The 23,934-nt window shown below is 39.9% G+C and overlaps 1 protein-coding gene across 1 annotated transcript in view; it reads left to right on the top strand.

The window, feature by feature from the left end:
* Nucleotides 1-18,347, top strand: part of LOC132824312 (doublecortin domain-containing protein 1-like) — a 115,382-nt gene extending 97,035 nt beyond the window's left edge. Inside the window, exons 13-16 of the mRNA XM_060838658.1 lie at nt 3,826-3,927; nt 4,343-4,479; nt 6,193-6,369; nt 18,018-18,347. Of these exons, the coding sequence (XP_060694641.1) occupies nt 3,826-3,927; nt 4,343-4,479; nt 6,193-6,369; nt 18,018-18,347 (746 nt within the window). The remainder of the gene's footprint in view (nt 1-3,825; nt 3,928-4,342; nt 4,480-6,192; nt 6,370-18,017) is intronic.
* The last annotated feature ends 5,587 nt before the right edge of the window (nt 18,348-23,934 follow it).

The raw sequence follows: 23,934 nt of genomic DNA, 5'->3' as shown, positions 1-23,934 counted from the left end.
CCCCAACAACAACTTCAGGAATGTGATAGCTGTAACTATCTTCAAGAAGGATGGTACATTATGTTTTGGGAACTAAAATGATACTTCCTTCATGTCCAGAACAAGGAACAACCTGACACTCATTAGTCTGATTCATGAATTTCCTGTCACTGAGGAAATGTTTTGGGAGACAAAGTGTGGCATTAGCTCACAAATCGAGGGACAGTCAATGACACGGTAATCTGGATGTCAAATTGCCTTTGCTTAGTCCCTTTTCCCACGTTACAAAAATTACACTGACCTCACAATGTAACACAAGTACTTTTACATGCAAAAGATAAAGTAGCTAGGCAATTAAATATATTTATATATTGTTCTTACTTTACTTAATGCAAAACCTGTTACTAAACATAAATCTTTTTAGATGTAGCATTGTCTTCAAAAGGCACAACATATATTATTTACTTTAAATGCCTCCTGCTTCAGTTACATTTAATTGATGAACTGTTGCTTGCTCAGTCGAGTGTTACTGTGAGATTGATAGTTTGTTTTTAGAATCCCAATAGTGTGGAAACAGGCCCTTTGGCCCAACAAGTTCACACCGACCATTCAAAGAGTATCCCACCCAGATCCATTCCCCTACCACTCTATATTTCCTCTGGATAATGCACCTAACCTATGCATTCCAGAACACTATGGGAAATTTAGCAGGGCCAAGGCAACTAACTTGCACATTTTTGGACTGTGGGAAGAAACCGGAGCACCTGGAGGAAACCCATGCAGACACGGGGAGAATGTGCAAACTCCACACAATTGTCAGAGACTGGAATCGAACCTGGGTCCCTGGCACTATGAGACAGCAGTGCTAACCACTGAACCACAGTGCCACCTCAAATCAAATAGATTGCCAGACTGTCATTATGAAGCTAGTAGACCATCAGTGTGAAGCTGGTAAATTGTCAATGCGATTGATAGAATGTCACAAGAGCTTGGTGGACTGTTGTTGTGAAGTTTGTATATTATCAATATTTGTTACTGTATTGGTACATTGTCACTGTGGTTGGTAGACTGTGCCTGTAAATGGTAGACTGTCAACATGAGGTTGATTGTCAGTCACTCCAATTGAAAGACAGGACTTGGTGGGGGAGACACTTTTCAGTCAACTCTGGTGCAATTCTGGTCTACTTGCTGTAGGAAGGATATTGTGAAATTTGAAAGGATTCAGAAAAGATTTACAAGGATATTGCCAGGGCTGAAAGGTTTGAGCTATAGGAAGAGGCTGAATAGGCTGGGGCTATTTTCCCTGGAGCATCAGAGGCTGAGGAGTAATGATATAGAAGTTTATAAAATCATGAGAGGCATGGATAGGATAAATAGACAAGGTCTTTTACCTGGGGTGCGGGAGTCCAAAACTAGAGAGCTTGGGTTTAATGTGAGAGGGGAAAGATTTAAAAGGGATCGAAGGGGCAACTTTTTCACACAGATGGTGGTTCATGTATAGAATGAGCTGTCAGAGGAAGTGGTGGAGGCTGATACAATTACAACATTTAAATGGCATCAGGATGGGTTTATGAATAGGAAGGTTTAAGAAGGATATGGGCCAAATGTTGGCAAATGGCATTAGTTTTAGTTAGGATATCTGGTCGGATTGGAGGGTCTGTTTTTGTGCTGTATACTTCTATGACTCGATCTGGACATTATCCAATCAGTATATAATTGGGTTTGTAAGAATTTTGCCTAAATGCTTGTAGAGCTGATTTCAAATGAACACTACAGCTTGTTTGGCATCCTCTTGTTAAATGGAGGAGGCATTGCTAATGGAAATGTTCTAGCATTCTTAGATATAGCTGATATACAATACAGGCATCACTGCTATTTAGGAGCAGTGAGAATAACTGCTCTGTGCACTCAGAATTTTGTTGACTTGTGGAGGTCATTGTTGTCAATGTAGAGCTGGCACAGCTGTTCTATATGGGATCTTCTCAGCAGTGGTGGCCTTTTCTGAGAGGTGCCTGTCAAGGTGTGAGAGATGTTCCGTATATTAAGAGGTTTCTCGTCCAACACGTATGACAGATAGAATATCTGATGAACCACTTTCGGTTTGATATCTATGTTTTATTTGGGCAATATTTAGAGGCAGATTGAATCTTATCTATGCATAATTGAAAAGATTCTTGTCAATCTGGGGAAAAATCACTGTAGTCATATTGTAGGTGATGAATGACAATGGCAGTTAGTTAACTTTGATAAGAGAGGTTGAAGAGTTTTCAATCTAAGCAACATTTGGTATGCACACTGGAGGTGATTGATCTTCTCTGGGTTAAAATTCTGGAATTCATTCTTGAGTAGCATTGTGTATCAAACCACAGCAGGTAGTCTTTAAGAGGTTTAAGTGGTTTAAGAGGGCAGCTCACCACCACCTTCTCAAGGGCAATTTGGGACTGATAATAAATACTGTGCCAGCCAAAGAGGCGCACATCTCATGAGTGAATGAAAAAGTCATGAAGCAGTTGCACAATTGTGATGAGGTTTCTTAAACATCCAGATCTCTGGAGAACAACCCACAGAGCCTTGCAACTACTGAATCAAATGTTTAAGGCAAGTTGATAAATACAGTAAAGAATTTCTGTTGTCAATCTCAACATTTTTCTGAATTCGCCATGTCAGAAGTTCCTCTGGAAAGCTCCTCAGCTACATTGTATCTATGGCAAGATTCTCTCAGCTTCAGGAAGGAAGCTATTCAGGAAAATGCTTTTCAGAATCTTCTCTGATTTGGAAAACAGAAATACATTGATAGTTTCCACAGCATGATTTACCTCCCTTCACAAAAATAGTCACAACTATCATAGTGTTGAAATCAAATGGGAATTGTTTTTCCTCCAAACCTGCAGGGTCAGTGCATGGAGTCTTAATGTGGGCAAAGGACCACCTGCTTTGAAGACTTCAATTGGAATGTCATCAGGGCTACAGGTTTTGTCATTTTCCATCCATGTGAATGCTTATTGCAATTCATCAATGAAGGACTAAGCACAGAATTTGACTTCCTCACGACTTGTGCAGCAGCCGAGAACTGATGTGATTCTCCAGTGCTACTAAGCAATGATTCATGAATGGAAAGTAAAATTTGTTGGACTGAATTCTGTAACCTTTGGGAACTGAGACCAAATTTACCTTAAATTAGTTGTGTGGTGGAGATAGAGAGCCACTAGTGAACTCATATTGAAATATTTACTCAGAAAGCTAGGAATCTGTGGATCCCCATTAAGAACTCTGCCTCTATACGACTCAACTGTCAAACATACACTATCACACATCATCTCACACACAAATGTCAATTCACAATCTACAACACACTGACGTATGTTTATATATACATCATAGTAAAACACTCAGTCATAGCTCTGTCACGTTCACACATATACTCACTCTAACATAACACTTTCAATTTTTCAAGCATTCACTTTTAATCTGTCTCACAGGCATGCACTTTATTTGCACATATTTACTCTCACATTCTATTACATTCACAATGTACTTTCCTCAACTTCCACAATGGAAGTAGACTCATAGTTTTGCATTTTGCCCATTTTGCACCAACACTAACAATCTGAGAAATATATCCTTCAGGGCAGAAGAGGGGATTCACATCAACTTCTCTATTATTTCAGCCAGGTCCTCAGGAGATCTGCTAACATCAAAACCTCGTTTGAATCAGCAGTTTCTCTGCCAAGTAAGCATTAATCTCAGACACCTCCAGTGTATGAGTAATTTATAAATGCCTCGGTCAATATAACCTGGAAAGCTGTAATCTGTAGAATAGTAACCATGGCTGCCTTCTAATTTCAGAATCAAACAGAAGACTAAAACTGCAACGGAAACAGTGGCTGCAAAAGCAGAAAATTCTGTTTGATCTTAATAAAATGAAACACAAAATGCGTCATATTCAAGGTAATGAAACAGAGAAAGCTGTTGTGCACACTGAGAGTCAATCCTGTTGCATAATTCGTCACCTGCATCCCTTTCATTGATACGTTGCTTGGGCTGGCAATTTGATGACAGAACCTTCATTTTTCAGACGTGAAATGGATGTTTGAGCATCACTGTGAAGTGCTCATTAATTGAACATTATTATTCAAACCAGTGTCTACAGTTTGCATCTAAAATAGGTTTTAGGCCATTTGCATATAGTGGGCCATTATGCCTTATTGAAAAAACAGACTACCTTGATCCAAACCAATGTCCTGACACTTTCGTACTCTAGTTTTTTCTTCATTTGAAACTGGGGTGATTGCATTACCTAAGTTACATTGCCTGAGAAAGAATCAGAGAGTGAAGTTCCACCTCAATCGCTTAATTTTTACAGGGAGGCGAGTGGGATCAATGGGACCAGCTAGCATGGTGCCCACCAAGAGTTCAATTCAGCCAGTAGCCGTAGCAGGAGGGTGGACAGAACCTTCACCAGAGGAGGTGAAACTCCTGGAAGATGTACAAAGTATGGAGGTAATTGCTTCTCTCTATGGTCAAATGAAGGATTTTTCTAAAAGCTTAGTTTGACTCAGTTGATAGTGCTCTTACCTCTGAACCAGAGCATTGTGGGTTCAAGCATTTCCACGACCTAAGCAAATGACTTAGAATGACACTCCAAAGGAAAGCCTTGTTATCAGAAGTGTACTATTCTTGACATAAGTTATTAAAGTCAACCTTTAATTTTTAAAACTTTTTAATTTGATTCGAAGAATCTGATGCACAGTGGCAATTGGTGTCCTGAGGAAAATGGTTCTCTCAGCAAGCATCATAAAGAAAATAAGCTGATCATTTGAGGTGTTGCTGATTGTGGAATTTTACTATGCATTTGGCTATGTTACAATAATGGCACTCCAAAATGTGTGAACTATTTGGAATTATTTCTCAGGAATCTTTCAAACCAGTTATACAAAGTCAAATCTTCTTTCTCTTCACCATCGTATTAAGTGCACTTTTGAGAGGTTATAAAAGCTTCTTAAATACACCTAAAGTTCTGATGGTTACAAAAGAGCAATCAGGTTCAGCCAAAAACCTTCTCACTGTCAGTATGATGTGCAACTTCATTTATTTTTGATGACTGGTGACTGAGCAGTTGTGAACATTGACCATTAAGTTTCAAAAATGAGGTTTCAAATGTAATCCATACACTGATGGACTGATAGCCTTCTCTCTCTGAAATGTCGGTGAAGATTCTAAATTAATTGGGTCTGAGGAGCAAAGAAGTGCAGATCATTTAGGACTACTCTGAGTGATTTGGCAGGTTCAAACAGGAAGGCTGTCAAGAGAAAGGGAAATGGAAATGGAAAATGTCACATTGTTGCAATCCTAACTGCTTTTCAACTATGAAATTGAACCAAATATTGAGGTAGTGGTGAGGAAGTTTTAAATTTTGGCTCCATTCTCCTTAATCTTAAGTGTTTGATGCCACCACTGGAATGTGGGTAGCAAAGTATTACATTTCCTGCCATCCTGATAACATTTGCTCTCATTGGGGCCAAGCTCATAATTGTGATGAAGTTAAACAAATTATTTATTTGTGGTATTTGTCGAGCAGTGTCTTTAATTTTAAATATAGAAGTAAGTTGAGGAACTACTGGTGATCATGCAATGCTTAAACATATCTATATGAACATACAAATAATGAACAGAAGTAAGCTACTTATCCCAGTCATTAAGCCTTTTCCACCATTCAATTGATGTCATGGCTGATCTGCTTGTGTTTTAATTTCCATATTTCCATCTTTTCCCAAAACCTTTGGTTGCTTTGCTGAACACGAATTTACTTCTGCCTTAAAATATTAAATGACTCTGCTTCTACTGACTACGTTGGCAGAGAGTTCCAAAGTTGCACAATCCTCTGAGGGTAAAAAAAATGCTGAATCGCTGACCTAAAACGTTCAAATGGCAATCGGTCCAGATTTTAATGTAGCCAATGACCCTTTTATTTTCAATGAAGTACCTTCCACATCATATGACATGTTCTGATCCCATCATAGATGTTATACACAGTTTATCTTTTTTTTGTCAGGATGCCATAGAGAGGGGGAGAATCTAGCCCATCTGTCTCAAAAGTTCTTGTTTTGGATTTTTCATTGGGATGTTGCCTGCTTCATTCTCAGCTGTTGCACACATGCACATTTTAAATGGTGTTGACTCTCCCATTAACTGATCGATATCTGTATCGCTTAGATGCATCTGTCAGAAGTCCATGCTATGCTAAAGAAGGAATACCCCTCATTTCACAGCAAGTTGGTCTCCAGTCAAAGGCCTCTCTACAGTCAACCAGATGTCAAGAGAGTTCTGGCATACCTGAACGGTGATTTCCCAGATCAAGGCACCTATGTCTTTGGCAAAACTATTCAAGAGGTAAGTAGTTAGTGAAAGACCCTCTTTACTTCCCATTGGTAACTGTCTACTCAACTATTGCTGTTACTGGGAGAAAGTGAGGATTCCTGAAGAAGGGCTCATGCCCGAAACGTTGACTCTCCTGCTCCTTGGATGCTGCCTGAACTGCTGCGCTTTTCCAGCAACACATTTTCAGCTATTGCTGTTACTGACTAAGTAGTACAAACGACAGCACAGGTAAATTCACTTTCCTTTCAAGTGCTACCATAAGTATATTCTGTCCCTACTACAAGATACTGGAGTGAAAATTAGCAGGTGATGGTGCTGATTGGATCAGAGCACATGCCAAATGTAACATTTTTAGATCAGCTTATTTAAACAACTGTTACATAGAGTCATAGAGATATACAGCATGGAAACAGACCCTTCAGTCCAACTCATCCATGCCGACCAGATAACCTAACCAAATCAAGTCCCTTTTTTTTAGATTACTTACAGTGTGGAAACAGGCCCTTCGGCCCAACAAGTCCACACCGACCCCGCTGAAGCGCAACCCACCCATACCCCTGCATTTACCCGTTACCTAACACTACGGGCAATTTAGCATGGCCAATTCACCTGTCCCTCACATCTTTGGACTGTGGGAGGAAACCGGAGCACCCGGAGGAAACCCACGCAGACACGGGGAGAACGTCCAAACTCCACACAGTCAGTCGCCTGAGTCGGGAATTGAACCCGGGTCTCAGGCGCTGTGAGGCAGCAGTGCTAACCACTGTGCCACCGTGCCGCCCACTTTTTGCCAGCACTTGGCTCATATCCCTCTAAACCCTTCCTATTCACATACCCATCCACATGCATTTTAAATGTTGTAATTGTACCAGTCTCCACCACTTCCTCTGGCAGCTCATTCTCTAGGTCCCTTTTATATCTTTCCCCTCTCACCCTAAACTAATGTCCTTTAGCTCTGGACTCCCACACCCCAGGGAAAAGATGTTGTCTATTTACTCTATCCATGCCCCTCATGATTTTATAAACCTCCATAAGGTCACCCCCCAGCCTCCGACGCTTCAGAGAAAGCAGCCCCAGCCTGTTCAGTCTCTCCCTGTAACTCAAATCCTCCAACCCTGACAACATCCTTGTAAATCTTTTCTGAACCCTTTCAAGTTTCACAACATCCTTCCAATAGGAATGAGACTAGTATTGCACACAATATTCCAAAGTGGCCTAACCAACGTCCTGTACAGCCACAACATGACCTCCCAACTCCTGTGCTCAAATGCTCTGACCAGTAAAGGAAAGCATACCAAATGCCTTTTTCACTATCCTATCTACTTGTGACTCTATTTTCAATGAACTATGAACCTGCACTCCAAGGTCTCTTTGTTCAGCAACACCCCCCAAGACCTTACCGTTAAGTGTATAAGTCCTGCTCTGATTTGCATTCCCAAAATGCTGCATCTAGCATTTATCTGAATTAAACTCCATCTGGCACTCCTCAGCCCATCTGATCAAGATCCTGTTGTAATCTGAGGTAATCTTCTTCGCTGTCCACTACACTTCCAATTTTGGTGTCATTTGCAAACTTACTAACTCTACCCCTTATGCTCACATCCAAATCATTTATATAAATGCCAAAAAGCAGTGGACTCAGCACTGATCCTTGTGGCACACCACTGGTCACAGGCCTCCAGTCTGAAAAGCAACCCTCCACCACTGTCCTCTGTCTTGGACGTTCAAGCCAGTTCTGTATCCAAATGGCTAGTTCTCCCTATATTGCATGAGGTCTACCCTTGCTAAACAGTCTTCCATGAGGAACCTTGTTGAATGCCTTACTGAAGTCCATATACATTACATCTACTGCTCTGCCCTTATCAATCCTCTTTGTTACTTCTTCAAAAAATTCGATCAAGTTTGTGAGACATGATTTCCCATGCACAAAACCATGTTGACTGTCACCATCTACTTCCCCACATTCTATATCTTCCATGACCTTCTCCACAGTAAACACTGATGCAAAATACTCGTTTAGTATCTCCCAAGTCTCCTGTGTCTCCACAGATGGACTGCCTTACTTGTCTATTCTCTCCCTAGTTACCCTTTTGTCCTTAATGTATTTATGAAATCCTTTGGATTCTCTTTAACCCTATTTGCCAAACCTATCTCTCATCCCCTTTTTGCCATCTGGATTTCCCTCTTAAGTATACTCCTACTGCCTGTATACTCTTCCAAGGATTCATTCGATCGATCCTGTCTGAACCCGACATATGCTTCCTTCGTTTTCTAAACCAAACACTCAATTTCTTTAGCCACCCAGCATTCCCCACACCTACCAGCCTTTCCTTTCACCCTAACAGGAGTGTACTGTCACTGGACTCTTGTTATCTCATTTCTGAAGGCTTCCCATTTTCCAGCCGTCCCTTTACCTGCGAACATCTGCCCCCAATCAGTTTTTGAAAGTTCTTGCCTAACACCATCAAAGGTAGACTTCCTCCAATTTAGAACTTCAACTTTGAGATCTGGTCTATCCTTTTCCATCACTATTTTAAAACTAATAGAAGTATGGTCACTGGCCCCAAAGTGTTCCCCCATTGCTACTTCACAATCTCTAGACCCAGAAAATAGCACCGTCTTTTTGCTCTAAAAAACAGTGCTCCAGGCTAACTTAGTACTTATGGGTTTTTATTTTTAAAATTTAATCAAGAGACGGATCTCAATAAACATATAATCAAGGAAGAACCCACTCTACTCATTACTGTAGACATACAGCAAGGTTATGCTTTAAAACTATGCACTTATTTGTTCCTGTGCTGTGAGCTCCCTCACACATCTTCCTCCACGGTCAGCCGTGAATTTCACTGTTAATGTTTCCTCGACGCATTCCAATGTCCAGAAATACGTGAGCTCAAACAATAAGGGCAGTAACTATGCAGATTCCCTGTTGTGTCGATTAGTAATATAGCTTTCTTTTTCTCTCTCTCTCTCCATCACTGACCATGTGGTCACTGCCTTTTGTCTGTCTTCCTCCTTTTTAAAGTGCTACTGTTTTGATCTTTTTTTCCCAAAGTTCCAAAACAATGCGACAGCATATAAAACAGCAATTGGTGCTTCTGGAATTTGAGGAAATCACCTCCGACACCTAAAATACCTCAAAAAAGAAGCAGATCTTACAGTCACATTGTTATCTTGTTATCCATCTTGGATTACCCAGAGTCTTTGGGTAATAATTAAGATGGCGGTACATTTGTCTTTGTTCATGCCTTTGGTATTTACAGCCTGGAGAATTCTAAACCACTCCTGGCGGGTCTCCTGCATTATGCCCTCTGTCAATTTGAAATCATCCAAACATTTGCTGCCCATGTTTTAATACACGTATTAGCCCTGTGCTCATCAGTTAACTTGTGTTGGTTACTGATCAAGCACTGTATTGACTTTAGAATTCTTAACCTTGTTTTCCTATCTCTGTAATCTATGCCATTTGTCAAGGATCTGTTCCCATCTAATTCAGGCCTTTGTATATCCCTGATATTAATTGCTCCACCATTGGTGGCTATATAATTGGTTGCTCTAAGTTCTGGAAATCCTTTCCTAAACCTCTCCACCTCTTCACTTTTATTTAAGATACTCTTCAAAGCCCACCTCTTTGACTAAGTCTTTTATCACCTGACCTAATGTTCCCTTCTGGGGTTTGGTGTCATTCTTTGCTGCAAAATGCTTCTTTGAAGTACCTTGGAACATTTTATTACGTTAAAAGCATTATGATTTCTCTCCCAAATTCTGCTTTCTGCTAACTCCTTCTGTACAGGCAAACACCCAGCTATTGAAGTATGGAAGTCTTAGCAACTGCTGAATTTGAGTACAAATTTCAACTCATTCACTTGAGAAAGAGATGCTTTAAGCAATTAACATGCCTGCATCAATCTTAGAGACCAATCCTTTATATTTTATCCTAACCTACTTTTAATCTTCATATGTATCTTTAGCTTTGAACCACTTTTACTGAAGTGAATACAGCAGTAATTTTGTAATGAACCTTTCTTTAACTTGGAGATGCTAGTGTTGGAATGGGGTGTACAAAGTTAAAAGTCACACAACACCAGGTTATAGTCCAACAGGTTTAATTGGAAACACATTAGCTTTAGGAGCGACACTACTTCATCAGGTGATAATGACCTGATGAAGGAGCATCGCTCCGAAAGCTAGTGTGCTTCCAATTAAACCTGTTGGACTATAACCTGGTGTTGTGTGATTTTTATCTTTATCTTGTTTAAGACTAAAGCTTTGCTATTTGTTTTTGTTTTAAATTGAAACTAAAGTCAAAAACTACAAGTTTGGGGCGGCACGGTGGCACAGTGGTTAGCACTGCTGCCTCACAGCGCCAGGGACCTGGGTTCAATTCCTGCCTCAGGCGACTGACTGTGTGGAGTTTGCACGTTCTCCCCGTGTCTGCGTGGGTTTCCTCCAGGTGCTCCGGTTTCCTCCCACAGTCACAAAGATGTGCGGGTCAGGTGAATTGGCCATGCTAAATTGCCCGTAGTGTTAAGTAAGGGGTAAATGTAGGGGTATGGGTGGGTGGCGCTTCGGCGGGTCGGTGTGGACTTGTTGGGCCGAAGGGCCTGTTTCCACACTGTAAGTAATCTAATCTAAAGTGGGTATACATGGGCAATGCAAGTTTGCAATTCACTGATTACTCAGAGCACCTAATGTGATCATGATGCATGTAACACTAGAAAGGAGTTGTAAAGTTGTCTGATACTTTTGCTATGGGAGCCTTCAACATTTTGTAGCGTATTAACTGATAATTGATAAATGGTATAGCTGAGTTATCTTTTATTTCTGTGCCTTTAAGGTATACTGACTTTTGCCACATCTGTTTGCAGTTCTGGTGGGCACTTTCTTTTATGCAGTTGCACCTTGTTCAATGCAGCCCTGTGACTAATATCCCACACATAAAAATAATAATATAGTTTTATATAGTGGTGTAAATGTAATAATATGTCCCAAGCTACTTCAAAGAAGCATTTTAAATCAACAAAGAACAAAGAAAATTTACAGCCTACGAACAGGCCCTTCAGCCTTCCAAGCCTCAGCTGACCCAAATCTACTGTCCAAACCTGTCACCCAATTCCTAAGCATCCAAATCCCTCTGTTTCCCACCTACTCAAGTATCTATCCAGACGCATCTTAAATGAATCTACCATGCCTGCCTCTGCTACTTCTGCTGGCAACACATTCCAGACATCTACCACCCTCTCTGTGTATCGACATGTATCCCCCTTAAACTTTTCACCTCTCACCTTGAAAGCGTGACCTCTCGTTATTGAATCCTTCACCCTAGGAAAAAAGCTAATCTCTATCTACCCTATCAATACCCTTCGTGAATCGGGGCCCTCCTCAATCTCCTTTTTTCTAATGAAAACAAACCTAACCTACTCAACCTCTCTTCATATCTAACAACTTCCATACACAGCAACATCCTCATAAACCTTCTCTGCACCCTCTCCAAAGCGTAAGTCTTTTGGTAATGTGGCGACTAGAATTGTACACAGTGTTCTAAATGCAGCTGAACCAACGTCATGTACAATTTTAACGTGACCTGCCAGCTCTTATGCTCAATACCCCGTCCGATGAAGGCAAGCATATCATATGCCTTCTTGACCACTCTATCCAACTGTGCAGCAACCTTCAGGGTACAATGGATCTGCACACCCAGATCTCTCTGCTCATCAACTTTTCCCAAGGCTCTTCCGTTCACTGTATAATTCGCTCTAGAATGAGACTTCCCAAAATGCATCACCTCACATATGCCTGGATTGAACTCCATCTGCCACTTTTCCGCCCTACTCTCCAGTCTATCTATATTCTCCTGTATTCTTTGACAGTCCTCTATGCTTTCTGCTACTCCACCAATCTTCGTGTCATCTGCAAACATGTTGATCATACCAACAGTGCCCTCTTCCAGATCATTTATGTATATCACAAATATTAGTGGCCCCAGCACTGATCCCTGTGGAACACCACTGGTCACCTTTCTCCATTTTGAGAAACTCCCTTCAACAACTATTCTCTGTCTCCTGTTGCTCAACCAGTTCTTTATCCACCTTGCTAGAACACCCTGCACACCATGTGGCTTCACTTTCTCTATTAGTTTACCAGGGGGAATCTTATCAAACACCTTGTTAAAGTCCATGTATATGTCATCTACAGCCTTTGGAACAAAGCATGACTCCAAACCCCCCAAGGGAACATTAGGTCAGGTGACAAAAGACTGAATCAAAGAGATGGGTTTTGAAGAGTGTCTTAAAGGGGAAAAAGCAAAGAGGTGGAGATGTTTACAGAACTTACAGCAATCAAAGATATAACCACCAATGGTAGAGCAATTAAATGGTGATTACACAAAAGGCCTGAATTAGATGGGAAACAATTCCTTGACAAACAGCATAGAGTACAGAGATGGGGAAAGGATGAAGTCATGGAGGAATTTTAAAACAAGGTTAAGAATTTGAGAGTCAGTACAGCACTTGATCGGGGACCAACACAGGTTAACGTCCGAGCATGGCGAAATTTCTTGATCCTCACTAGTTCTACAGTTATGTTACTAAAGATTGTTTAAACTATTTCAATCACAATAGAGTTGACTTCTAAAAACGTTTCTCCTTGCACTCTCCCTGACTGGAAATTTTCTCTCTGAGGGTGACCCTCCAAGTTCTTCTTGGGGGATTCTATACAAAATGATGCTCAAACCCCGTCCTACCCAGATCAAAACTTGAAATAGCTGCTAATCCAACTCTGATGAAACATGATTCTAAATTATAGGTAGCCTAGGCCTGGCCATGGGCCCATCCATAGTCTTTTTGTTGAGAGAATTAACTTTCTTAACTGTCCCAGCAATTAGCTTGAATGGCTCTCATTGTCAAGTTTTGACAAGCTATCAAAAACTATTCATGTCTTCAGGGTAACCATTTATAATAGGTCCTGTTTGCTTCTGGAATTGTTCATAAACTTTCAAAAAGTCCCTTGTAATTTCTTCCTGAGGTAAGTACAGATTATTCCCAATACAATCTGAATCCACAAGGACATGACTTCCAGAGGGCACCTTGTAAGATTATTTGTCAGTTTTAAAGTCAGATTGGCTTTCTTTGCAAAATATAACTATACAGACCCAAACCTCTGACAGGACCCACACTGAAGCTGCGCTTTACATGTGAAAATCTTGCTGAGATGTTCTTTTTCAAGGGCTTTACACATCAAAATATTGTAAGTCAACCTAGCTGTATGATGCATGGACATTCATGGAAACCCAGTACAGGAATATATGTCTCTGCATCTGTTCTTTCAACCTTGAAATCCCTTATTCCAAACTGACACCAATTATTAAATTTACTTTCACTTGCCATTATTTTTGTTATTATAGCCCCAGGCCTTTACCTTAAGCTCTGCCATTTCCTCCTTTCATCTCTGTGCCTCGGTGTCTGTTCCTTCTTTCTTAAGATGCTCCTCAAAATCTAATGTTTCATTATGTGGCTCAGTGTCAAACATTGTTTGAATACATTCCTGTGAACATTTTAATTTGTTCAAAACACCATGTCAAAGTAAATTGTTGTCATTGTAGGGATTGCTGGCATATGCATATTTATTGCCCACGTGCAGTGGTCTGGATCTCTTGCCACAGGTTTAAAGAGAACTCAAATAAATTAAAAATCATACAACCCCAGGTTATAGTCCAACAGGTTTAATTGGAAGCACTAGCTTTCCGAGCGCTGCTCCTTCATCAGATGGTAATGCAATCTGACGATCGGGTACAACCACCTGATGAAGGAGCAGCGCTCTGAAAGCTAGTGCTTCCAAATAAACCTGTTGGACTATAACCTGGTGTTGTGTGATTTTTAACTTTGTACACCCCAGTCCAACACCAGCATCTCCGAATCAAATAAATTATGCAAATTCTGCTTCCTTTAATATCTTGTATATGCCTGTCCAAATTCAAGAAGGGTTTTAAAGACAAAATGAGGCATTCTCTATGAAGGCAAAGGAATTTCATCTGGTGTTGCAGTAGTTTAAATCTTTTATATAGGGCTGTATTAATACTGGAGAGATGTTGTGGTGCTGTGATGACATCCTGCCTCTAAACCAGTGTTCAAATCTGAGTCCACGATCTATTGGCAAAGGAGGGAACCTTCATTATGCAATGAAACAGGTTGTGTATCAACCTATAAACATTTCCAACATTTGTCAATGGCAAGCAATAAGGGTGGACGAGATAGCTGGTCAGCCATGGTGAAAAAAAAACACTGGGAGCATCTACCCTCACTATCTATATCTCCATAGTACAAGATGCGTGTAAAAATATTTTTTCCCACAGCAACTCAGTGAATTGGTTGACAGATTTGGCTGAACACCTTGTTACATTGGCACCAACAGCATGAAGTTTGACCCCTGTACTGCTTCTGGTGGACATGCCTCCTTGCTCTATCATGATGGAGGTTATGTTGGTGAAGGTTGGACCTGCTTTCAGACAGGGAAAATCTCAAGAAGAAAAATAAAAATTGCACTGGGTCAGGAGGTGCATAGGAACACTCCAGTGTACAATAACAACAGCTTTCATTTATGTGGCACATTTAGCATAGTACAAAGCTTCAAGGTGGTTCTTAGATTATAATAAACAAAATTTAACATCAAACCACTAAAATATTAGACCAGATGACCAAAGATTTGAGCAATTTTAAGGGAAGTCTTAAAGCAGGAGAAAGAAGTGGAGAGGTGAAGAAATTCAAGGTGAAGATTTCAGAGCTCAGGATTGAGATAACTGAAGCCATGGCCACAATGGTATGTGATGGATGCAAAGTTTTCCCAAGAGGCCAAATTTGGAGAAGTATAGACTCCTCGGAGGGTCCAGAGACTACAGATGTTGGAAGAACTGAAGTCGTGGAGGGGATTTGAACACAGGGATGAGAAATTTAACAAAAGCAAAATATTTTGGATGCCAGAGATCTGAAATACAAACATAAAGTGCTGGAGAAAGTCAGCAGCTCTGAAAGCATCTATAAAGATGAAAACAGATTAAATATTTTGAGTATACTATGATTCCACTCAAAACTCTGAGATGAGAATTTTAAATTAGGATGTTGTGACAGGCAGTGTACGTCAACCAGCACATGGTGATGAGTAAATGGGACTTAGTGTGAGCTAAGATACAAGCAGCAAATTACTCATAGCAAGACACAATCTTCGGATGAATTGATGTTGAATAAAGCTTGTTCAATTAATTTCTTGGCAGTCTTGTGAATATACAACTAATACAACTGCAGACTGATTTTCTAACTGCCTCATTGTAACCCCATTTCTGTCATAGTTTTTTCTTGTTGAATTTAATATTGAATTTAAATGCTTTTCAGTAGGCACATATAAAAGACAAACAGCAAGGACAAATCATCAATCTAATTAGGCCTTATCAAACTACAGCAAACAAGCAGTAGAATTTATCTCAATTCATTTATACAATCTATATATCATCGGAAGCAACTGTTTTTGTAAACTTCCAGAACTTAGCTCTGTTTACCTGTGGATAGTATCTAAACAAGTGATGGTGAGAAATTCCCATCTCATTTAACAGCACCAACTTATATAATACCTTTATTGTAATAAAATATCCTCAGGCACTTTGCAGGAGCACTAAAAAAAGTATGAAGCCAAGTCACATAAGGTGATATTAGGTCAGATAGCAAAAAACTTGTTCAAAGAGAGGCTTTTAAGGAATATTCAAAGGAAGAAAGAAAAACAGACAGACAAGAGAAATATGGAGAGGGATTTCCAGACCGTAGGGCATTGGCATCTGGAGGTGGCCGTCAATGGTGAAGCAATTAAAATGGGGTATGCTCAAGAGGCGACAATGAGATGAGTGCAGTTGTCTGGATGGGTTACGAGGATAGAGAGGATTACAAAGATAAGAAGGGATGATTGAATGGATGGATTTGAAAACAGGATGAGAATTTTAAAATCAAGATATTGTTGGTTTGGAGCCAAAGTATGAAGCAATAGGTAAATAAACCTTGATGTGAGCTAGGATACTTAACAGCGATGTTTACACTGAAAAGCAGTGGAGTAAATGGATAAACAGGAAGGAGATAACAGCAAACAAATTGCCCAAGATTCACCTGATTTGATTTTTGAGTGAACGTTGAAACGAATGGATAACTCTTCTGCTTAAAATTGGCAGGAACTTCACTGAGGAATTTCTACCTGGATCCAGTAACTGAGTGCTGAGCATCATAGTCAGCAGAATTTAACCACATTAACAACGTCCAGTTGCCCTCTAACAGTGAAAAATGCATTGATTTGTATAAGGACGAGGAAATAATAAGTGTTTCCCTAGCCTCTCAGATAGCCAACTCCTATTCTCCTGTACAGTTATCCTCACACCTTCCCCCTCCCATCGCAGGATAATTGCTCCCATTCCCCACCCCTCACCAACTTTAAAGCAATGGCATTCAACACAGCTCCACATTTTCTCAATTCCTACCAACTACCAGTGGCTCGTCATTTGCATTCAGATAAGTTCCCACCATGCAACTGTCAATAATGCACCAGCAAAGAACAAATCATGAAGGGATCCAGGTCACAAACTGGTGTGAGACTGTGTGCAGGGGAATTTGGAGGGTCAGCTACAGGTCCAGGAGCTGACACTCTCTGAGCCCCTTGCCTTCCCAATGCCGGGCATCTCAAACTGAGTGCCCTTAGTGAGGGACAACCCTCAACCCCTCTTTCATTATGACCATCCACTAAAGCTCCGACAGGGTGCATCTCCCGAGCTTCCTGCATGGTGATTTCTCCATCTGTCAATAGTTGATTGCCTACGGCAATGAAACGGAGGCTGTTAAAGGGAGCATCAATTGCTCATTCAAGCATCACAATTCACAGCAGGACATCTACAAGCCTTCCGTATAAAATGTGGAACATAAAGTAGAGGAAGCTTTGGCCTGATTTGTGTTCAGTCAGCATAATTTGTTTCTTCATAGAACATAGAATGGTACAGCTCAGGAGCAGGCCTTTCGGCCTGTTATGGCTGTGGTGACCACGATGCTATTCTAAACTAATCCCATCTGCATGCATGTGATCTGTATCCATTTATTCTTAGCTTGTTCACACATCTATCGAAATGCCTTTTAAACTTTGCTGTAATTTTTTCTATCCCCTCCCCTGGCAGTGCATTCCTGGCACCTATTGCCCTCTGTGTAAAAACCTTACCTCATACATCTACTTTAAGGTTTCCACATCCCCTCATCTTAAACCTATTCCCCCTTGGATTTGATGTTTCCACCTTCGGATATCATTGCTATCACGATGACATGGTTGAGGGAGGGATGGGGCAGATGGGAAAGGATGGTGTTGTAATAATGATCAAGGAGTCAATTACTGCAGGAAGGAGGGATGGTGTTTTAGAAGGTTGTTCAAATGCGACCATGTGGGTAGAACCAAAAACAAGAAGTGGACAATCACTATGCTGGGGGTGTATATAGTCACCCAGTCAGGAAGACTTAAAAAAAAAGACACAGACTGGAGGCAAATCTCAGGGAGGTGTAAATGTAATAGAGTAATAATAGGAGTGAGTTTCAAAATCTCTGATATTAACTAGGTTCCATGCCACAAAAACTTAATCTATTTCCCTGTTTTAGCTTCTTGAAAACTGCACCGCTCGACTTAAGCTGCGATGCACAGCTAAGACCCTCTTCAGTCCTGAAGGAGAGCAGATCACCTCGTGGGAAAGAATAGAGCGAGACATGTTGGTGTGTGTCTCCCTGGGCGAGCCTTTCATGACTAGTACAGGTTGGTACTGTCTTCTTGACATCTTGAGTGAATTCCAGAAAGCAGATAAAGAAAAAGTGCTGACATACAGAATGTCCCTTGAATTAATGGGCTTTATCAGTCTGGGCAGGGAGTATGAAGCCTGTTTTATGTTGTCTCGAGCATTAATTAACAGCCTATGTGCACACATTCAAACTTGAAGGATGCAATGAATCAGACAAATTATGTGACTTGCCATGCAGTTACTATTTTTATATAGTACACTTTCATTTTAAACAATTAATATTTACAAAATGCAAAACCAATAGAAATGAAGATTAATACTGTTTTTACAATTGGTAGTCAAGCCCAGATTGAGTAGTAAATTTAATACCAACTCCAAATAAAGGCACAGTTCCACACTACCACTTTGTGAGTATCTCAAGGCACACTGCTAATAGAGTGCACTCCTAATGCAGCTTTTTCAGAGATGCTGTCCTTCAGATGAGACATTAAACAGAGCCTTCACCTACCTTCTTAGATTGGTGTGAAAGATCCCATGGCCCTATTTCAGAAGAGCTATGATTTTAACACTGGTGTCCAGGATAAAATTTATTAATAAACATGAGTAAACAAGGATCAGCATGTCATTAAGGCTACAGGAGAGTGTGGGTAAATGGAATTGAAACACCCGTCAGCCATGATTAAATGACGGAGTGGACTCGATGGGCTAAATGGCCTTGCTTCCACTCCTATGTCTTACGGTCTTATTATCACATTGCTATCTGGGGAAGCCTTCTGTGCACAAATTGGCCACCATATTTCCTGTGTTACAACAGTGACTACAATTCAGAAGGAATCTGTTGGTTCTTATAAAGCACTATGTCATATGAAAGATGATCATTAAAGATGTGATTCTAAAAAGTCACTTTTTTATCACATCTTTTATGAGCTTTCATGATAAAGGATCAGTTTTAAGCATTTTAGGAACAAAAACAGAAATTGCTGGAAAAACACAGCAGGTCTGACAACATCATTGCAGAGAGTGTGGAGTTAACATTTCGAATCCAATGACCCTTCTTCAGAACTCCAGAATTTTGGTCACTGGTCCTGAATCGTTAACTCTGCTTTCTCCCCACAGATGCTACCAGACCTGTTGTGTGTTCTTCCAGCAATTTTTGATTTCCTTTCTAATTTCCAACATCTGCAATTCTTTGTTTATTTTTGCTTAAACATTTTAAGCATTTGTTTGAAGGATAAAAGGATAGCGTTCTCCTGCTGTTCTTCAAATAATGCAATGGGTCCTTTTACATCAACTTGAGATGTGAGACAGCATCATGGTCTCACTGCACATGTGAAAGGCAACCCTTCTATAACAGTACCACATTCTCTCAGTAATTGTCCAATGGTTGTTTCACCACTGTCTGTGATCTCACAATTTATCATCCTACAGTTTCCAACATGTCATGTGAAAATGCAGAATCAGCCTTTAAACTCACAATTAGCTCTCAGTCTTTGGTGCTTTTATCATTCAACAATATGCAAAAATGGTAAGAAAAACAAATTTTTTGAAAAGAAGCTGTTTTAGTGATAGAAGACTTGATAATCAGAGAGCACAGGTTTAAGTTGTTCAGTAAAAGAATCAGAGGCGACATGTCAGTCAGGTGTGGCTTTCAAACACTTTCAAATCCATTGATATCAATTCAATTGTAACCATTAAAGGGATTTGAATAAACACTGGAAGGAGAAAATATCTTTACAAATGAAGAAAAAAAGTGGCGTGTGGGATTAACTGACTTGCTCAACAAAAGACTTGGCCCAGACATGATAGGCTGAATGAACTATTCTGTGAAAGTATAATAATGCTAAAGGGATGCATTTTATCACCTAGCTTTGAAATTCAGCTCCTTTAAACAAATAGGAAAAGTTATTCGTGTGCTATGAGCAATTGGCTGCACTTCATTCTGATTCTTCTAAGGAGAAAGTTATCAGGAGAAGGTTAAAGGTTGAATTTCTACTGTGTTCGGATGACGAAGCCAATTATTGAAAGCACACTTTGATTTGATGTCTAATTGTTGTGGATCATCCTGAATATTTGTCACAATAGCTTCCAAGAACACATACATAGTGAATTAAATCCAGGAGGAGTCATGGACACTTTGGAAATATTGTGTTAGTATTGGCAACTGTTTTCATCATGGTAATACACTCTGTTCAACATGCATTGTACATGGATGTGATCTGTTGTTTAGAAGTTTAATCAAGGCAATTTCAATATGAACACAACAAAGGAGGAATATCTATTGGTCTAAGACTGTGAATGTACAGTGTCAAACACAGAAACACAAGTATTGTGTAAATTCAGTAAGTTAGGCAAGTTTCCTGAATTACAACATCATTGGATCAAACATGTGTGGGCAATGTTAAAGTTGGATCTATGTCACCTATGTGGATTTCCCTTTTCTGTTACTTACATGCATTTTAAATTGATTCTCTTCACTGTCTACAGTACAGAAAATAAATAAAAAAATATGGATTTCCCCTCAGCCTCTCTCCCTGTCAGTCTAGAATATGTCATTCAATATTCAGTCTACGATCATCAATTATGTTAAAGTGACAATCAAGCACTCTGATACAAGAGCAAAGCAGAGGGTGCATGCTGATGTGAATGGTAACATATCCCCCTGCCTCCTTAAAACCTCTTTGTTGCCCACTGTTTGCCTGGATGAAAGACCTTGCAAGAACCCCAAATAAGCTCAAGTGACATTCAGAGGAGACACCCTGGTCAACAGACTTAACATCCAATCCTTCAATTAATAGGGTACTATGAATAATCCATGGGCCACTTCAAGAGAATCTCCCTTTCAGTGACCTCTTCCCCAGAGAAGAACTAGAGCAACACTGCTATATGAACACAATCTCCTCCAAATTTATATGCCAAATTCTTAGATCATTCAAACTTGGATGTATGTCACTGTTCCTTCATTGTCACTGATAAAAACTCTTGGACTTTCCTATCTGAAACCATGTCGCTTTACCATCAACTCAAAGACTACTGTGGCTCAAGAAGATGACCCACAACCATTTGCCCTGGCAATCTAAAGATTGGAAATCAATGGGCTTTACTTGTGTTTACCTAAATCTGTAGATCTGTAGACAATTTGGAATCTGTATAGCAACTATTGAAGACATGTCAAATATAACTTGAAACTAAGCCCCCTCAGGAGATCCTAAGTGAGGAAACATGTGGTCATAGAAGCATCTTAAAGAAGTAGAGAGGGGGTGAAAAGCTTAAATGTTTAGGGAAGGAATTTCTATGCCTAAGTTCTAAATTCTGGCTACCTGTCTGTAGAAATGGCAAAAGTTGATTATGTTGAGATTTCAGTAAGAGCAAATTCCTGTTGGTTGTAGTCTAACTTATTCAATAATGTCAATGTTAGTATAAAGGCAGACAGACAAATCATTTTTAACTATTGTGTTAATGAAGCTAATCTAGAGTTATCTCCAGTGAAATTGAAGTTAACATTCACATTTTAACATTTCTTCAAAAACATTCTAATTATATCTTTATTTTTTTAATACTTCTGTGCCATCAATGACCTACCATATACTTTCAGAAACAATGAAATGGTATTATTGCCTTTGCCTTTCACTTTTGTGGGCTCCCTTATTTAAAAGATGCAAGTTTGAGTTCCGTTGCCACTTACTGCACTTGCAGTACCTCACTCAAGTGAACTTGAAAAATGCCTTGCAATGACAGCATTATGCAAATGTAAACTAAAATGGCAATTGTCACTTAGGGATGCCATGGATGACGAACACACACTGCAGGAAGCATCACAGTGACTTGGTGCTCTGCTTAGTTTGGGAACAAGGTGCTTTGATGTTACTGTAGAGGGATATACATTCTGCATGAATCCATACTGTGCCAGATCTGAGAGTTCTGTTTCTGCTTATCCTCAGGTATAAGACTTCAAAAGACCCTGGACTCAATCTTTCATCACCACTACTTAATCAGAGACAAAATCCACTAAAACAATTGTGAATGGACAAACATAAAATAGATTTTCCCTCCATGATAAACTCCTCATAACAGAAACAGAAAAGTCCACAGCAGTGGGATAACACTGATCCTATTCCCACTCAAGATCCTTGATACACAGTGAAATGATGCAAAAGCACGATAACGAACAGTGCTCCCTGGACTTAAGAAAATAAGGAGAGCACCAAGACCAGCAGCAACTTTTATAATAAAATATTTGACTGAAAGCAATCAATAATATTTCAGGTGAAGTCGCCACCAGGTCAAACTGGCTGACTATTAGTGTCCCCATGCTGAGGGGAGTGTGCAAAAAAAACTGAAATAATTCAAAGTTTGACTAAGTTGAAAGCTGACATGCCATAGTCCATCCATCTCAAACTTACAAACAGACTACAATATAAAACATTAGGCAGGTACATTTTCTCAGATGTGTTGATTTGGAAGCTGAGATGAAAGGTCAGAAGCAGACCTACCATTTATCACAGAGCACTGTGAATCAGTGATTTTCAATTGCTGCATTGCTTTTTCTATGTACCTAAGGTAAGGCAAGGACACGTTCTACCATTAAAAATAAAGGTTGAGTGAGTCATAATGAGTAGAAAATCATAGTGTTTTGAAGGTCTTAATAGAATATCAGCATTTTCCTGTAGATTAACTCAAGTCTCTGAAGAACTTCAACACTTGAGCTATTGGTACACAAAAATGGAAGTGCAAGAATGCACAGTTAAATGAATGGGAAGTGTATAAATACATCCCAAATAATATAACAGACTATCTAGCTATTAATGAACAGGATAGTTGAGAACAATGCAGGCTAACAACTGAGCCAGAATATCTTGTCTTCTGTACACAGTGGTAGGCATTTGTTCTTCTCTACTGAGATTTGTGTACTGCAGAACAAGGTACACCCAACACATAATACTAAACAATACAAACTTAATGTGCCACTCTGAATATGTTGCAATCAATGTGCAACATTGAACATGTCACACTTATTGTATAAGACTGAACATGCAACAATGAATATATAGAACTGAACATATAGCACAAACTGAACCTATCGCATACTTCTATTGAAATTCCATCTCCTGTATTGAATGGATCCATATGGGTTGATTCCTCCATTAAAATAGAGAGAAACTTAATACAAATGCATTCAGCAATCATATAATTATTGGCATCAGCAGTTTCTGTCTCAATCTGTTTTTATTTTGGCTTGCTGCAGTGAAATACCTTAATCTGCTCATTCTGCTGATTATTTTCTCCTTCCAAATCCTTTTCCTTTCTTTTCCTGAGGGCCTTGACTCCCGCAGGTTTATAATTGCAAAACATGGGCTCACCTCCAATTCCTCATCTGAGGAGCCAGTATTCTAGTAGAAGCCTATAAGCAGCTGGCACCCACATCCAGGATTTTACATAAAGTCTCAATTATTTTAATACTCTGCTGACTAGCCTTCTACTCTCCATGAGCAATGTACCATTCAAACACCTCTGCCTGTATCCTCACTTCCACCAAATCTCTTTCACTTGTCTGTGCATACTGACCTACACTGAGCTCTGCTGTATAAATACAATGACATTAAGTTTCTCACTATTGTATTCAAAGTCATCCATCTCTAAACCCCTCTGTGAATTATGTGTTCCTTTAATACTTGCCTCTTGTCCATCCTAATTCCTTTCCTATGTTCAGCTGTCTAGATCCCAAACTCTGGAATCCCCTCCCTAAGCCTTTCCCTTTCTCACATGAATCCATGATAAAATCCGAT

The sequence above is a fragment of the Hemiscyllium ocellatum genome, chromosome 18, assembly GCF_020745735.1.
Source record: "Hemiscyllium ocellatum isolate sHemOce1 chromosome 18, sHemOce1.pat.X.cur, whole genome shotgun sequence".
In the NCBI taxonomy this organism is placed as follows: domain Eukaryota; kingdom Metazoa; phylum Chordata; class Chondrichthyes; order Orectolobiformes; family Hemiscylliidae; genus Hemiscyllium; species Hemiscyllium ocellatum.
The sequence above is the reverse complement of the archived record's forward strand: the minus strand, read 5'-3'. Positions and strand labels throughout refer to the sequence as shown.